Source organism: Chelonoidis abingdonii, chromosome 13 (assembly GCF_003597395.2).
Source record: "Chelonoidis abingdonii isolate Lonesome George chromosome 13, CheloAbing_2.0, whole genome shotgun sequence".
Lineage (NCBI taxonomy): Eukaryota > Metazoa > Chordata > Testudines > Testudinidae > Chelonoidis > Chelonoidis abingdonii.
The window spans coordinates 15,497,870-15,516,001 of NC_133781.1; the positions used below are offsets into that span (position 1 = coordinate 15,497,870).

The 18,132-nt window shown below is 41.7% G+C and overlaps 1 protein-coding gene across 2 annotated transcripts in view; it reads right to left on the bottom strand.

The window, feature by feature from the left end:
• Positions 1-2,524: 2,524 nt before the first annotated feature.
• Positions 2,525-18,132, bottom strand: part of SEC14L1 (SEC14 like lipid binding 1) — a 55,699-nt gene continuing 40,091 nt past the window's right edge. For both annotated transcript variants that reach the window (XM_075071773.1, XM_032792801.2), the window contains 9 exons: positions 15,739-15,827; positions 14,496-14,566; positions 13,114-13,285; positions 12,655-12,789; positions 10,448-10,582; positions 8,801-9,052; positions 6,449-6,627; positions 5,418-5,519; positions 2,525-3,090 (listed from right to left, as the gene is read on the bottom strand). In XM_075071773.1, coding sequence (XP_074927874.1) covers positions 3,075-3,090; positions 5,418-5,519; positions 6,449-6,627; positions 8,801-9,052; positions 10,448-10,582; positions 12,655-12,789; positions 13,114-13,285; positions 14,496-14,566; positions 15,739-15,827 — 1,151 coding nt within the window. In that variant the 3' untranslated portion in view covers positions 2,525-3,074. The remainder of the gene's footprint in view (positions 3,091-5,417; positions 5,520-6,448; positions 6,628-8,800; positions 9,053-10,447; positions 10,583-12,654; positions 12,790-13,113; positions 13,286-14,495; positions 14,567-15,738; positions 15,828-18,132) is intronic.

Sequence of the window (18,132 nt, forward strand, 5' to 3'; positions counted from 1 at the left end):
AGGGAGCATAGCTAGCTGTTCATTCAAGCTGACTGCACAGGCAAGCATGTCCCCCAATTAAGGAGGCAAGTTATACCCAACAGCCCCCTCACTCCCTTGTATGCCTTTTAAAGGATAAGGCTGCTGTACCTAATGGACTGCTAAAATGGAGCTCAAGGCTGCCCCCCACTTCTTAAACTCAATGAGCAACCCACATCAACTGCAGGTCTTAGAACACTCTGCCTTGTAAGGCACCAAGTATGTTATTAGCACATAAATCAACCATCCTCTCCTGAGCACTGTAATTACTGTGGGCCATAGCTCTCTGTTAAGCAATGGGACTGGCCTGTGCTCCATTTAAGAGGCTCTTGATGGGAGACTTTTGAGCACCCCTGTTATGGGAGATGGAGTAGCAGGGTTATAGGACAGTGAGACAGAGTCTGTCACACTCACAAACCCTTGCTCCATAAAGCATTTTCCATAAAACCTGGGCCATACATTGATCCCAGCTAGGAAAGGGTAGCCAGGTATGGTCCAACATCAGGAGTCCGCTATAGCGCATGGGCCCAGCTTTCAAACCTCCTGAAATCACCACAGGGCCAGGTGCACAGCACCACTGCCTGTGTCACAGAGTATGTCTACACACCATTCCAAGCCTGAGCTCCAGCCCAAGTGGCAACTTCAGAGCTCTGGCTATACAGCTATTTTCAGAGGGCTTGCACAAGCCCTACATCTCTCACCCTGACCTGGGAGGTTTGCACCAAGCTGCTGTGTGGACATAGCAACAGTCAGGGACCATCCAGCTCTGTAGCAGGAGCAAGGGAAGCTGTTTCAATTAAAGAGTGTGCAAGACTACTGAGCCCCTACCCCCTCTCACATCCGCTTAGTTACTCTGAATAACTATGCTTGTGTTTCAGCTTCAGCTGTCACTGCTGTCAGTGGGAAATCAGGCAGCCTATAGTGCTGACCAAAACAGACATAGTTTTTATGCTCATGTTGGTTTACAATCCTGAAAGGGATGAAGGGGAACACAAATGATGAAACTTCAGTTTCAGCAGGATTATTAAGGCAACCTTTGCTTCGGGGGGGGGGGGTGTCTCGGGCACAGGTATTTTTCCTATGTTTCACTATGAACACTCAAGGGGAAATACAAGAACATAAGTAGGCAGGATCACTCCCTTGTGGTTTCATGCACCAGAACGGGTAGCAGCTGTGTAAGGCATCACCTTGCACTAGTGTTTGTGAGATTAACAAACAGTATCACAGCCCCTAGGTGCCCCCCCCCCCCCCCTGATTTAGCACTACCTCACTATGCACCTTCGATAACAAGTGAGGCTTGAAGTGTTTTTAGATTGTGCCCACACTGTCAGACTTTTGCAGAACTGTGTGATCAGCAAAAAGATAGTTCATTCTTATCTTTGCATGAAAACATTAAATAGGCCAGGCACCAGCTCTGTTTTTGCTAATAGGACTTCACAACTCTCAAAGATGCTGTTTAGAGGCAGTACAGGTTTGTATAAAAATCTGAATGACTGAAAATAAATGGACGCTATGGCAGTTCTTCACCAAAAAGGAAGAGTTTTTAAAACAATGTGGCATTTCATGTTTATTAGTGACTGGGAGATGTGATCTGTCAAGAGGTTTTTTTTCCCCCAACTGGCAGCCCTGCACATAATTGGGGAAGCCTAGGTTACCGCTTGCTTATGTACTGCACGGGCAGCAGGCAAAACCGGATCAGCAATTGGGTGGCTGCACAGGCTGGCAAGGACTGCCACTCACTCTAATGCTAACATGGTGAGCCATAGGTAAAAACATAGGCCTTGAACATTATAACACCCGTATGCATTTTTAGCACTCAAAGGGAACAACCATACTGGTTAAAGTTACCTTTACATCGGAATAGCCATTTGTACTGAGTTTTGTTTCTGGAATGGACTCTGGTTCAAAGAAAACATTTTGTGAGGCACAACTATTACATCAAAAACACAGACGCTATTGCAGTGCATTGGCTCCGCTGGTAGAGTAGCTACCACGCCAAACCTGGATCAAAGGATTTGGAACCATTTTCTCTCTGGTGAAAGCACAGAAGTGGTTTCTTTATATAGTGACAGATTTATTGGCGCTGTTTTCCAAGATATTATAACATATCCAGCTTTAAATTATCATGGTTCCTCTTGGCTATTCATAACATGGGTAGAGTTTGCAATACCAGAGGAAGATGGGCTGTAGGGTAATTCCTCTGAGAAGCTGGATCCTATCGCAGTGTGAGACAATTTCCTTGTGGAAAAGGCAACCCCTCCTTTCCGATACACCTTGCCCTTGCTGTCTAGGTCCTACGCTCTGCTTGGAAAAGCCCACTCGTTTGCAATGACCAAGCTACACCTTGAAACAGGAAAAGGTAAACCACAGCACAAGCTGAAGAGGACTCTTTGCCAGTCCCACGGTAGCACTGCAGAATCCCACTGGGAGACACTTAAACCCTTCAGCAGTTTCCACTGTGCATTACACCTGATGCCAAAGACTGCCATTGCTACAAGGAGTCGGATTTTTTTTCCCCAAACAGTTCACATTTATTATTAACAATAAAAAAATCTTTTAAAGACTGTTTCTTATTACCAACAGTGAGGTAATATGTTTACAAAACATTTACAGAATTTGATATGCAATTCATGAATATGGACAAGAGGGCAGGGACGGGACATTGGTAATACAGGGGAGAAAAGCCAACAGAATGGTCAGTGTGTTGGCAGAAAGGAAGAACAGCAATATCAATGAAAAAGAGGAGACCGAGGGTATTAAAATTGATCAAGTCTATTTCAAACTGCATAAGTAAGTCCTATTTGCCATAGTACTTCACTAAGAGGAAACTTTATCTTGTTTTTCTGGTGTATTAGCCCCTCAGCTGTTTGTGCTGTCCTGTGGTTTGAGTTTTTAAAGATGCATTAGACTTTGAGGAAACCCCCAAGTGCCACTAACTAAAAAAAAACCCAAGAGATCTTCAGCCTTGAAAAGTGGCTATAACTCAAAAAGGTCTACAAAGCCAGACACCTCAGGGCAGATGTGGACTGTTGAATGAAGCAGTTTCTTTACAGCTGTCAGCAAAATCGCCATCTGAGAGAGAGAGAAAGAGAGAGAGAAAGAGGGGACCATCTTCAAGGTAGAGCCCTTGAAAAACAGGCACAAATGTGACCACATGAGTTAACGGTATAGTGCCTTCTCTGGCATTAGCTCCTCTGTGTCTGAGAACACTGGCTCCTGTGGATCAAGTATCCAACTACCTCTCTTCAGAGGAAATCTCAGTAAGCAGGATTATAGGTAGTTTATACAAAGGGTAGGAAAACCAGCACAGTCCATATACAGTACATACACTGGGTGTGGACCTGTTTAACATCTGGGCAGTTTTTTGCCCCAGCACTAGTTTGCCAATATTCTTGGCAGCCAGTGTGAGCCCCACCTCTGCCTTTGATTTTAAAGCAAACTTTACCAACTGCAAGTCGAAGGTGCCTGATTGGGTATCAAGTGCATGAGGGTGTGTTTTTCAGCAGAGTTAATCTGATTTATTAATACTGAGCTTTGTTCGTCTTTGTTAGCAACACTGCATGCCGGCATTGGCTTGCAAGTGTTGTGCTTCACATGCTGCACGTCAGTTTGTTTTTTCCACAAACCGGGATGTACAAATGCTGGGCATTTTAAAATGTTTACTCAGAATTTCTCAGGGCTCAGCTTTCTTCCAACAGGGCAGCTTGTTATCTTAAGTAAATCCCTAACATGCAATACTCCAGCAAATGTTTCCCCATGAGCAAAAACAAGGCTATTGCAGCCCTTCTAAGATCCTATCCAGCTTGCTATTAAGGGCTGTAGCAATACAGCAACTTATTCTAGCTGGATGGAGAATTTAGTTTTCTAGCAGGGGAAAGGCTTTCGACCAGTGGTCTAAATAAGCAACTTGTGCTGGGTTCCAAGCTGTAATCTCTTGTACTGCAGTGTAATGCCAGGTGGCACATCAAATATTAATGTTCTGAATGCTGTGTTTTTAGCTCACTTATCAAAAAAGTGTTTACTCAACATTTACATCTTCTGTGTGCCTTGGGAGATTCAGTAGTTAATTGCTTTGAGGTAAAGAACCTGAACTGACATCAGGTGAGTCCCCAAGCACGCAGGACAGCTGGGGACCTATGTAATAGAGTGGAAAAAGATAACCCAGACAAGAACTTCACCACTGGTGATTGCAACAATGAAAGCAGTTTACATTATTTACCACCAATCGAAGCTGGAAAGTTCTGCTTTTTCCTAGTGTACCTGAGGCCAGAATTTGAGGCAGAGCAAGTGCAGGAAAGGTTAACTGCTGTAGCCACACTGCCTCCTGACTGATTTAAGGAGCAAGCCTAATTCTGCTGTGAGGAACATGTTCATCTACACTCCTAGCATAAAGCAAATCCCAGTAAAATGAGTGCTTGTGGAGTGTAGCAGGTAAGTGGAGTGGGTAAAAGGTGACTCCAGAATGAAGTGAGAAATAAACCAAGGACCCAATCTGGACCAGCCTTTGGGTCATGGTGAGGGAGAGCCTGCTCTCCTCCCCACCATCAGTGCTTAAAAAGTAAGTTCAAGGAAAAGGGCTACATTTATTTTTAGCCCCTAAGAGTATGCCTACGCAGGGATAAAAAAACCTCAACTAGCTCAGATCAGTGGACGTGGGCTTGAGTCCCAGAGCTCAGGCTCTAGCCCAGATGTCTACACAGCAATTTTTCAGCCCTGGAGAGAGAGTCTGGACCAGCCGTGGGGTTTTTAATCGACGTAAAGATGTATCCTAAATGGTCAGAGAAATCCTAAAGAGTTGGGACCCCCCCAACAATGTGCTCATGCAAAAGGTATTAGTGTTAATGGCTTGCCCGTAACTCTGCTGTAATGACTTTCCATGTGCACAGGCCAATAGCCAGGAACTGCTTTCCTTCGTCTCTTGAACAGCAGTGCAAGTGAGTGGCAGTGGCAGGAGAGCTTGCAGCAGCTGGACGAAGCCAGGGTATTCCATGATGTGGCGAGAAGGCAAGAGCTTGTGTTTGCTTTCTAAAGCACTATGGAATATATTTTTGGTAGGATTGTTTTTGCTTTTTATCACCTAACGGGCCATTTTTTAAAAAATAATTCTTAATCAACACATCGATTACTCTTTTTCTTCCAAGAAAGCCCTTGTATTTTACAGTTAGGATTCGTGCAAGCATGCTTACAAAAATCTATGGCTGAGATAGGGGCTAGGGTTAAAGTTAAAGAGACTAGCTATCAGAACAGAAACACTACGTTTAAAATTCAAACAGCTACTTTATCTATAAAAGGGTTTTGTTTTTTGCAAATGCCACTTGAATATGCTGTATTGCAGTCAGCTGCCACAGATGAGGATCCAGCCATGTCATCCATTTGCTTTTCATTTGCTGTGGCACTACCTGGAAATCATGGAGCTGGAGTGGGACTGGCTGGAAGAGGTTGTGGCAGCGCTGAGCTGGGAGAATCCACTGTGGCTTGATTCAAGGCTGGTCATAGATCCTCTGCAATAAGACAGAAGTTTTAGGCTTCAGAAGAGGAGATTGAAGTTCTGCTATGCATCTTTGTTTAAGTGCAATTTACTACGCAACTTGACTATACCAGCTAAACCTAAAGAACCTTAGTGTCAGCATGCAGAGGCTCTCGTGTGTAACAAGAAAAAATACTATCTGTGGGCAGCACAATTGGTTATGGAGAAATCTGTTGCACTTGAAAGTGAGACTTAGAAGTAGTCTCAGCTAAGCATAGTACTGGCACATCCTTTAGTTTTAACTTGCATTAACTTTTAAGTAAGAACCCAGCAAGTCTGCTAAATCAAGTAGTGTTTTTGTGATATGGGTTAAATCCACATTAGCAACTAAGATGAGACCAATTCACTTTCTCTTGTGGTCAGTGGCGGCTCCAGGCACCAGCGCTCCAAGCGAGTGCCTGGCATGGCAAGCTGCGGGGGGGGGGGGGGGGGGGGGGGGGGGGCGGGGGGGGCAGCCCGCGTCTCCGCCGACCCTAGCACAGCAGGCGTGCAGACTGCAGCGGCTTGCCTGCGGGAGGTCCGCCGGTCCCACGGCTTCGGCGTACCTGCTGCCAAATCCGCGGGACCAGCAGACCTCCCACAGGCAAGCCGCTGAAGGCTGCCTGACTGCCATGCTTGGGGCGGCAAAAAAGCTAGAGCCGCCCCTGCTTGTGGTGTAAGCTAGTTATTTTTCTGAGCTACCGTCTATTTAGTCTCATCGGGCTTTATTTACAATACGTAGATTCTTTAAGTACAGTACAAGTCCACACAGTGCCCTTTCTATCCAAGGCAACTATAGCAAAGTATTTTGATTTTTTTTTTTTTTTTTTTAGTGGACTTGGCTTCTGGTATTTGTACTATAAAGCAAAAAGTAAGCTGGACACAAAAAGGAATGCTTGACATTGAGACCTTCATGAGACATACCTGAAATCTTCTGATCCTATCACTTCTGTATAGTACATCACTTTGCACTTATGAGAGGAGACCTGTAGAGATGCCAGTACATCATCCACACGAGGCAGACTGGTTGTGGCACAGGCAGGCATGCTGTGAAATTTCCATTGAAGAATATAGAAGCCAGGCCATCTGGTCACATGAGACCCCTGGAAGCAGCAACAATGGAAATAAACTTGTTAATACAAAGTCAAGTATTTGCATGTTGGAATGAAATTCATTGTTCAGACAGCAGGAGACTGCCGGCATGCACTTCAAGTGTTTTCAAATGGTGACATTCCAGCTCCTCTGCCCATTAATGTTACTGGCCAGCCAGACTTTACTGATACAGGGGGCTACCAAAAGTTACATTAGAAAATTACAAACAGACCTTCTCACTTCTCTGCTGCTGGGGTGTTCAAAATAAAACACAAGGAACTTAAAATCAAGACCTCAGTCCTCACAGGGTAAATTACTTGGGACCATCATGATCATGTAGCCTGACCTCCTGCACATCACAGGCCACAGAACCTCACCCACCTTCTTCTGCAATAGGCCCATAGCCTCTGGCTCAGTTTCTGAAGTCCTCAAATCTTGATTTAAAGACTTCAACTTACAGAGATTCTACCATTTACCCTAGTTCAAATCAGCACGTGACCCATGTTGTAGAAGGCGACGAAATCCTCCCCCCTCCAGGCTTTCTTCCAATCTGACCTGTCCTTCCTGACCCCAAATATGGTGATTTGTTAGACACTGAGCAGGTGGGCAAGACCTACAAGCCAGACAACTGGAAAAAAATTTTCTGTAGTGATTCAGAGCCCTCCCCCTTGCCGTCCCTGGCTGCTGGAGATACTTGCTGCCAGCAGTCACAGATGGGCCATATGCCATTGTTGGCAGTCTCATCATACCATCCCCTCCATAACTCACCAAGCTCAGTCTTGAACAAGTTAGGTTTTGCCCCAACTACTCCCCTTGGAAGGCTGTTCCACAACTTCTGTCCTCTGATGGTTAAAACTAAAACTTTTAGATGGCCAGTTTACATTCATTTGTTCTTGTGCCAACATTGACCCTTAACTTAAATAACTCCTATCCCTCTCTGATGTATTTACAGGACAGCAATTGTATCTCCCCTCATCCTTCGTTTGGTTAAGCTAAACAAACTAAACTCCTTAAGTCTCCTCTCAGAAGGTAGATTTTTCCATTCCTTGAATCATCCTAGTAGCCCTTCTCTGAACCTGTTCCAGTTTGAATTCATCCTTCTTAAACATGGGAAACCAGAACTGCATGCAGTATTCCAGACGAGGTCTCACCAGTGCCTTGTATAATGGTACTAACACTTCCCTATCTCTACTAGAAATACCTCGCCTGATGTATCCAAATATTGGCAGCTCAAAGTCATCCTGTGATCAACCAATATGCCCAGGTCTTCTCCTCCTGTCACATCCGGCTTACAGCAAAAAAAAATTTGTTGTTAGTCTCTAAGTGCATGACCCTACACTTTGTATTATTAAATGTCATCCCATTTCTATTACTCCAATTTTCAAAGTTTTCCAAATCATCTTTTATGATATTCTGGTCCTCTGTACTGGCATTATCTCCCACCTTTGTCTCATCTGCAAATTTTATTTTAGTGAGCAGCTGTCTCAAAGCAGTGAAGCTAACCACACCCCTGCAAGTGTCCCCATCTTACATGCAAAACTGAAGCGCAGAAGTAGTTACGGCCAATATTTTCCAAATTTGGACAGCTGAAGTTAGGCAATTTTAATAAGAAGCCTGATTTTCAGAAGAAATCAACATCCATAGCTTCCAGTGAAAAGCAGCTGTGGGTGCACCATACCTCTGAAATTCAGGCCACTTTGCTTAGGTACATAAATATAGCATTAGCAGCCTGAAGTTTGGAAGTTTTGGCTTAAGTGTCACAGCCCAGGGCAGTCAGGAACAGAACCCCTGAGTCTCAATTTCCAGGTCCCATCTCTAATCAGAGAATACCTCAACCCCCCGAATGCAGACACACACTGCTTGGCTAGCTTCATGTCAGAAAGCAACACCATCAAGGCTGCCAGACTATGAATGTGTCTTACTGGCTGCTTTTGGATTGCGTGTATTCCTTCAGTCTTGCTTGTCAGCTTGGCATATGGGATCAGCTACTAGGGATTAAACAATAGCTACCCTTCCCTTCCCTCCCTACAACCTCATCAGAAGGATGCAAACAGACATGCCAGGCAGACGGACAATGAGCCCCGCTGCTGATGGTCTGCATTGCTACACTAAGGTATCTCCTGGAAGAAACATCAAATTTAGAAAGATAAAGCCTTGCTCTGACAGCTGAATTAATGATCTTACCTGCACACTCTCCCCTTCCTTGCAGATAAGTGGGGACTCCACCATACTGTAATCACGCCCTAACTGCCAGACTTTATCTATGAGCTGTACGTTGTTCCCCCCAGGAGATGTAATGCTGTGGGTGCCCAGAGAGTCCTTTTTAGGAGGCTGTGGCACTCGTTTGGAGTGATAGATGTTAAAAACAATGTCGCCTTTGCACACATCAAAATCCCATGTGATCACAGATGAGGCATCCACAATCTGAATGAAAATCTAGGGAGAGGAGAAGAGTTAGATTAGACAATAGCAATATGCTCAGTAAATGCTGAAATTCTTACCAGGAAAGAAAAGCTACTGTAGGTGAGATCTCGATTTGTTTTGATTATTAAGAATGCTCTAGAATAGATACAAATTCACTCATTTATCATATTACCTCCTTTGAGATAGGAACTGTGAGAGCTTTCATGAGCAGATAGAGCCTTTTTCTGTCTTATCTCTTTGTGGCCTTTATTGAAAGCCTTACTATTTTTTTTTCTAAAGGTATATACTCATAAGCAGAGAAAAACAGATATCCATGCTCCTCCTACAGCAACAGGACTTTTGGGGAATGGGCTAAAAGGTACCACCTTCCGTAACAAAAATACTGATACCATCAGAGCTCTCACATTTGCACTTGGTTAGGCAAGTCAAAGTGACTTGCAAAAGCTACAAAATGGGTTTGTTTATGGCTTTCTTGTTTGTTTATGGTGTACAGAAGGCCCCAAAATCATCTCCCCTCCTCCCATCACATTCTGAAAGCCTTCAAAAAAAGAATATGCAGGATAACAAGTGAAATGTCACTGAAAGAGGAAGTGACTTATTCAGACTATTTCCACATTGTTTTGATTAACTAGTATTTAACACAAATGCCTGAACAAACTGCTACCGGGAAAACTCCTCTGTTGAAGATAGAACTACCCATCTCCCTTTTATCAGAGTCTAAGAGATTGCATTCCACATGTCTGGGTCTTCCAAGAAAGATCTCTAGCAAAACAGGAAAAATCAGACTCTTACTCCTGATATTTCTAAGGTTAAGAGAGACTTTAAAACCTTTCTGGCTCATTTATACATATTAAATCCACAAGAGAAGGCACAAATAGCTGTTTTCTATTTGCAGGTCACATATTAAAAATATTAGTTCAGTTAGTGAAACTCATTGTGAAACTCATTGTGAAACTCAGTGCCTGGTTCTTTAAAGGTCTTGAAAGGAAATGGAGTAACTTGTTCAGTTCTGAGTTTTTAAAATCTGTATTAATGAAGGGGGAAAAAGTCATCCCATTCATTAAGTGGATAGAGCCAGCAGCATTTTTATAAGCTAATAATGATGGTTCACAGGCTCTGGTCAGGGAATGCAATAGAGTAGCCAGTCAGCCTACCTCTTCCACAAAAGGGATGAGGAGTCTTAAAAAATACTAACACTTCTTCACAAGCTACCCAGATCCTGATTTTGGGTTGCATTACTCATGGCTTCAAGGAGAGATCAAAAGAAGCTTTTGAATTCCGAGTGTTTAGGGAGACCCAAATATCTGCTCTAAACCGTTCTAATCTGCTTTCATTTTATACGAGCAAAGAAAGACACAGGGTGCTAGCCCAAGATGAAAAGAGGAGGAGTGAGGACTGCAGCTGTACCTCGTGTGGAGCTCCCTTGAAGACACTTGCAGACTGATAGATAGTTTCAGTCCACAGTTTTATGTCTTCATTTTCCAACTCTTCTGCAGTCCGGTACAGAGACTTTGGAACTAGCCCACCCTCGGGAACGTCACACTGGAGATTTAAAACAAAGCCATGAAAGCAACAATATGAATCTTCTCCTCCCCCATGCGTTTCAGAATTTAAACATCCTTGCAAAACCACATTCTCACACTGGCACCCCCAGAAATAACTCCAATTCTGCAAGGCATTCCTGGAGAACACGGAGAGCTGAGTAATATATTAGCGTGACCCAACCTGAACTTGGTCATGCAAACCATCTTACAGTTATCAAAGATATTCTTCAATAAATTCACTACTAAAATTGGTCTATTTTTAATTCTTTGCTCATCTGTAAGGATCATCATATCAGAAACAGGTAAAGACCTTATATATGCAACAGTGTGATATCGAAACCAGCTGTGCAGTTCGTTTATTTATACTCTTAAAGCACTCAGATTTCATCCAGAACTAACCAGAACAAAGAGGAGAATATTGCATTGTTGTCTGCAACAGACAGGAAGCATTCAGCATTTTAAATTTATCAGGTTCATAAATGACTTCCATAATTCTAAATTACATAGAGCAGGCTCCCTTCAGTGAAAGCTACTGCTACTGCAAGTAGCAGCCAGTTGAAAGTAAACACTCTGGTCCAAAATGCCTAGTATGCAAGTACACTGGAATCCATGGTCTTTAAATGGATGACAAAAGCAGCTCAACAGCATTTCCATGAAAAGACAGAGGAGTAAGTTAATAACCATTTACAGGGATTTATAAAGTAAACCTAAAAGGAAATGCTTTTACACAACCGATTTAGTCAAATTCCACGTTATTGTGATGACTTTGATAGAAAAACGTTGGGGGAGAGAGCACCTATTAAACAGCGCAATCCACATAAAGACAAATTCACTGGTGTGATATATCAGATGATATATTAAGAAAATCAAACCACATTTTTAGGAGAGACATTAGAGCTATGAATTTAAGTGATTCCCATAATTAAAAAGGAAAAACACTGTTTTATGAAGTAAGCAAGGACCGAGAACTGTTTGTTCAAGGTTCAATGCCTGGCTAAACTGGTAAGCTGCTGAGTTGCTATGTACGTGCCTCAGTTTCTCCAGCTATAAAATGGGAATAAATGCTTTCCTACCATATAGAATACCACAAGGCTTTAAGGACTATACATTGCTCTAAGATCCCAGGGGAAGTTGTTAAATTGAAAGGGTCTTGCTATTCCAATGGTGATTTGAAGGAGGGACAGGCAAGACAAGGATAGCAGGACTGGATTCACATTTCATAAGGCAAATTATGATTTGGAGAGATCTGGAAGCACGAAATTTGGTCTCATCCTTATGCTCCCCACTTCCCTCATGGAGCTGTGGCTCATCATTCAGTTCTGGTTTTCAAATACAGCCTCCAGAGATCTGAATTGGGGGCAGGGGATTGTGGGGAACAGAGAGGACTACGACAAAATGGTGTTCAGGTACCATAACTGAGGAGTTTAACTCTTTATAGGTGATCTGAAATAATTTTCTTAAAAATATGAAGCTAGAAAACCTAAATCATTAATATGTAGACAAATATTTTAATTTTAAAAGACTTCAAAAACAAATTCAGGCCTCTAGTGGTCGGTTTCTCTAGCAACAGTAGAGAATGTCACATATGATGGAGAAACTACTGGATGTGAGGTTCTCTGGTCTGTGTTACGCAGGAGGTGAGACCTTGTGATAATGGTCCCCTCTGGCCTTAACATATATGGAGCTATGAACCTAAACAGGGTGTGAGGAATACATTCCTGCCCTGGGATAAGTAGTATGTGACAGTGCTACTGGACTGAACTTGAGTCTTGACATGTAATGGGGGAAGAGAGTTTTTAAAATGCATTTATTTATAGGTGCAGGGTATCCTGTTAATGATTAGCAATCAGTTTTACAGAAATATTCTGTTTCTCTTTTGCAAATGCTGCTACTAAAAAGAATCATTCCAACCTCAGAGTCATACAGAAGAACCAGCATGAAAATGCTTTATAGCAGAGCAAGACCACACTTGGCAATCTTTGTTTTGGAGGTTGGGGGCAGAGGGGTGAGGCTTAATGTAAGAAGGAAACAATAAATCAATTGTTACATTAATAGTTTAAAAATTCCTACCATGCACTCCCCACTAAGGAAATCTGGGATAATTTCTTTATCAATGTAATCCAGTAGCCCTCCAGGTCCTTGGTAGTCATTTCCTGCATAAATAAGAAATTTCTTTCTGGTGTTGTCATCAATGAATGGACTAACCTATAAACAAAGAAAAACAGAATTGGTTAGATTCCCAGGTCCTCAAGTAACTTCAAAATAATTATATTATGTTTTATCCTCTGTTATGTAAAGTACATACAGTAAATGAGTGAAGTTATTCATTTGGCTACACAAACACATTTTTCCTTTTAGAAATTTTTGTTCTAATTCCATAAATAAAGCATCTTATAAAAATGGAGTTTCCAGGAGGCAACATTTCCTGTTTATAGCACAGTGAAGATGAGTTTTCAAGAGAGCATGTACATTTAAAGTGCATACCAGTATCCTGAGGTAAGTGCGCAGATACTAGAAGTACAAACGTACCAGTGTCCAGAGGACTGGAAATACTCTGGGTGCTCTCAGGATAAGAAGGCGACCCAATGTTTCAGGATAATTGGCTTCAACCACTTCAATGATTCTTAGTAATGCTTTGACACCAGGTCTCCATAAATGTCGCATATTCAAGCCCTCCAAATCCACCAGACAGGTCCAAGAGCTGTTAATTTTACAGAGTTTTTTAAAGAAACCAATTAGAATCATATTTCATTATTCCATACCACAGAATTTGATGGTCTGAGATGTGAGCACTCCGCTTTGTTTCACAGATCTATAAGTTTTGGTGGTTTTGCAGTTGCCACACTCTTCCTTCATTACACAGCCATAGTACTCCCTCCCACCTCATCTCTACAGTTTGTATTGCCCTAGATGCAGGAAATTGTAAGATCTTTGGAGCAGAAATTTTTTCTTAAGTATAAAGTGCCATGCATACCTATGACACTATGTATAACGATCACTCTGCTTATTCTCTGATATAAGGCAGGCATGTCACCAAAGGATAGACAACCATTTCAATCACCAATTAAAGGTTCCTATTAGCAAACAGAAGACACCATCATAGTGCCTAATAAATCACTGCTTTGGGGGAGCAGGGGAAAGAGTACTGGTTCTGCACTGGACGTTTAATATTCAGCATGCATGTTTCCTACCACAAGTGCATGTTTTAAAAGTGCCACTGCATTTTAAGTCTGCATTTCAGAATTTAGGATTCAATTCAGGAAAACATTCCCCATACAGGACAGCATTAAAACACATGTCAAGTCAGTAGGATTTAAGCATGTGTTTCAGTGCCTTCCTAAATCAGGCCCACACCAAGGGGTATGAATTCAGAACTCATCCTTGTATACTTATAGCTATGTTGTACTGATTCTAGGCCATTGGAATGACTCCCAAAGACGACATATGAATCAAAATGTTTTGTTTTTTAAATAAGTGAGTGTTATGTATTTCATTGCTGCCTCATCTTTGACCTTTACCATGTAAGCACCCTTGGGCAGCACAAGGCCATAGCAGTACACAGGAGACCCAAGTCGTATACTTGGCTTCTCACTCCTCTAGTCAGCTGAGACTGGGAATCCTTTAGAGTGAGAAGATGAGAAATGAGAGTGCCATGCACTGGTAATCCTTTGGAGGTTAAAGGGTGGAATCAATCAACTCTGAAGGGAGTTTAATGCTTTATGACAGAAGTCATTCCAAACCCTGAATTCCTTTTGCGGCTGGTAAGAGATTTAGTGAGCAAATCCTATTCCAAACTGGAGCCTGGAAATAAAGCAACTTTGTAGCCAAACTTGTTGAACATCAACACTGCTCCATACAAAACCAGACCTCATGCTATTTCTGAAAAAGTAACAAAGATTCTCATGTTTCACCTTATAGGCCTGCCAAATACTTTTGTATTCTCTTCACATCGCCTCAGTCCTTCTTCATTTATAGAAAGAACCTACACAAAAGAGAGGGTTCTTTTAGAAAATGTTCTAAAACTGTTGGATTTGTGGAACTGGGGAGAAAATGCAACCTTCATAACCTGAGCCTTACAGCAACCCACACTAACCTCAGACCAGTGTACAAGAACATCTAGTGAAGACATGCAACAGTGGATTTAGGAGTAGCATTGAGTGCAATCACTTTTAGGAGAGCTCTAAGAAGAACATTACAAAACATACAAGCATCTCATTTAGTGCTTGGATACTATGGTGAAGAATTCGGTATAAAATCTTAGGGTCCACCTTTTCCCTCCGGGGCAAATGAATGTCAGAAAGGCATTAAATATATTTTGTGGAGTAGGACACTTCTCTTCAGTTGAGCAGTGCCAACAAATTCTTTTTTCTATGAAGACACTGTGCAGAATTTTCACTCTTGGGTCTCAGATTTTTGGCATAAGACAAAAGCTCCCATAGCTCCTTCCTAAACCCCCCACTTTTCTTCCCTTTGAACCTTTGTTTAATTCCTGAAGGAGCGGGAAGCAAAGGCTCCCTCAGAAAAATTACAATAATTACCAAAAAAGATGGAAAAAAACTTATGTCTTACAGTCAGACAATAAAGCTAAGTACATTGATATAGCACCGTCAGAAACAAAGTGTGCAATCACCAGAAGTAGGGGCTGGCTTGTGATCATGGTAATTACTGCTGCCATTATGCTTCTTTAGAGCTTGCCTGTTCTGTACTATTTTGAAAGCCGGGTACATCAGCAGTGAGAATCCCACAGTGATGCCTTCAAAGAAACTGAATTACAGGCAAGTAATTTTCCTTTAAAAATAAATATTGCATCTAAGACTATGGGCTGGGTTTATTTTATAAATTAAAAATAAATAGGCTACTCATACAATACCTAGGAATGTATTTCTCTCCCTGTGCACATGTAGAAGCTTAAGTTTCAAGCACTATGCAAACTATACAAGCAGCTGTGATAATGTCTCAGCCCAGAACTATAGTAACTGTCATACAACTGACTTTTTGCCATCAGTCCACAGTTTGAAAGAATACTAAAATGAACCATTCAGGGAGGTTCCAGCTTTCAAACTGAGAACACTTTGCTAAAGTGTACAGAAAAATATCTACTATGTGCTGATCGTTCTGGTGTGGCAGGAAACAAGTCATTTCTTAAGCACTTACATATCGAAGTAAGGCTTCTTCCCCAAGAGCTCGCACTAAGCCTTTGGTATCCATCTGTCCCAACCTCAACACATACAGAGGGCGCCCATCTGAAGAGCAAGAGATGGTAAATTAGTTTTAAAACTTGAACAGAAAACACGAAGTCTGTGTCTTTATTGTCAAAAGGTGCGTTTTTACAGTGAGATAGCTAACTCAGTTTTGCTACCCTGCTGTACAATTCTAGTGAAGAGAAGGCAGTGAAGTTTTACTTTAATATAGCCAGTTGAGGTCAAGCCCAGGTTGGGAAGTATAGTTTTGACCTACTAGCTAGATAGAAATAAGAACTATTGGTGAATTGTTTATACTAGGATTTTAAAGTGAAATGGCTAATTTGAATTAGCTACCTCACTACAAAACAACCCTTTTTTTGATAGTGAAGACAAAGCCTAAGTGATTTTGATTAACTAAGACATTTAATTGTACTTGACAAGATGTGGACAAAATCTGCCTCCAGTGTAGCCAAGGGAAGGATAGATTTTTGTCCAATATATCTTTCCTGATATCAGAGATCTCTGGTCAAGTCTGGAGCCTTAAATCATTCTCTCACAATGACACTACTCTGGGTTTCCCCCAACAAGCCTTTGGAAAGATTACTGCATTAGAGTGAACAATACTGCAGAATCAACTCTCTGGATCAATGCTTTATTTGGTAAAATAATGGCAGGTATCATTTTGGAGCCTTTTAACAAACAAACAGCTATCTCCCCCACATGTTATGTGGAGCTGGCACACAATCTCGGCAGTGCTGGTTAAGACTGATGAGGGCAAGTCTGTTTCAGAGACAAATTTCAAATGAGATCCTTACATTCAAGGACTTGCCTCTTGTTTGTTGAGATGACTAAGATGTCCTCCATGATAACAGACTGAACAAGTGCATGGGCTGATATTTTGGGGACCATAAGTGGTATTTTTGGCCCTTCACAGTATTCTAAATGGAATTCTTTATTAGGAATATGTGTTAATCTTCTTTATGGGATGGATTTTTAATTCTGTCCTAATCTACTGCAGTACACAAGCATAAATTGCCATCTCTGGCACTGCAACACACCATGACAGACAGCCTTGTTCCTGAGTGTTTTGATTCCAAAGCTGTCTGTTGTTTAAAGACTCTCCAAGAAAGAAAAGTCCCCCTTAAATCAGATCACACCCAAGTTTCACACATGCCTATTTCTCTGGAACGAACAAGTCAGCATGTCTCAGTAGCATGCACAGAAGCCCATTTTGCCAAAGGAACTTAATCTCAATGCTCAGTATCATTTCCTTCTAACATTTTAAAGAGAGACACATAGACCCGGAGTCACTCAATTGCTGAAGGAAGTCTCCCTTTTAAATAGGTCTATGATTTCTCCCCTTCCAGTGACTGAGACAGCCAACACAGTGTGACACACTTGGGAAGTACATGTTGCAAGAGTAGTTGGGGGGCAGGAGGGGAAAGAGACAATGGGAGAGGGACAAGCTTTGACTATATTGTTCCTTATGAAAGCTTTGACCAACTAGTGAGCTTCCTTTTTTGTAGTTTTATATTTTAATGGAAGCACCTATACATTGGCCCTATGTTAATTATCTTTTCAAAGGGCAGTTGTTTAAGTTTTTGGCAGTTTGATTTAGCTAACCTAGGTTCATCTAAGCACCAGAAGATACATGGCATCTTTATTTATGCAGGCTTTCCTGCAGGACATTATGGAGAGAGAAACTCTGTTGAACCATGCCCTTAAAGTTAATGTTAAATTCATTCTTCAGTTTAGATATTTATCACTTTGCTTAACAGATTCGGAATCAAGACCAAAAAAATAAGCTGAAGAACTAAAAACCCAAGCTGTTCAGTCTGCAGACACAGAAACAGTGTCTGAGTCTAAAAGATTCCACACACTTATGGAGTTACACTGTTCAGTGTTAAAATAAAATTGTCACTTAAAGCAGAGATCTTTTTGGAATGTATTATGCAGGTTTTACAGCACTATACAAGAAGCTGTTAAGTTTTATACAAGAACTACAAAATCCCCTAACTCATGACAATTTATTAACCTACCCCACCCATATGAGGCATGAGGCAAGGCTGTATAACTGGGAGTGTTTTGTTCTTAACACTGCAACTACATTGTATAAGTCACTAGGGTTGTTGTTTAACAATTCTTTGCTTGAGACTCTCTTATCAAAATAAGAACTCACATGCATAGGAGAGTCACACTGATTGTATGCGTGTTTAACAATTTAAGCTCAAGTAAAATGGATAGCTTTCATTCGTTACCATTAATAGATCTATCCTAGAGAGCCTGATTTATAGCTGCTGCTCTCTGACTTGCCCGTGATAAGAGTTATTAAAAATGGCTTGATCTGAAGAGCTCTGTGTAAGCT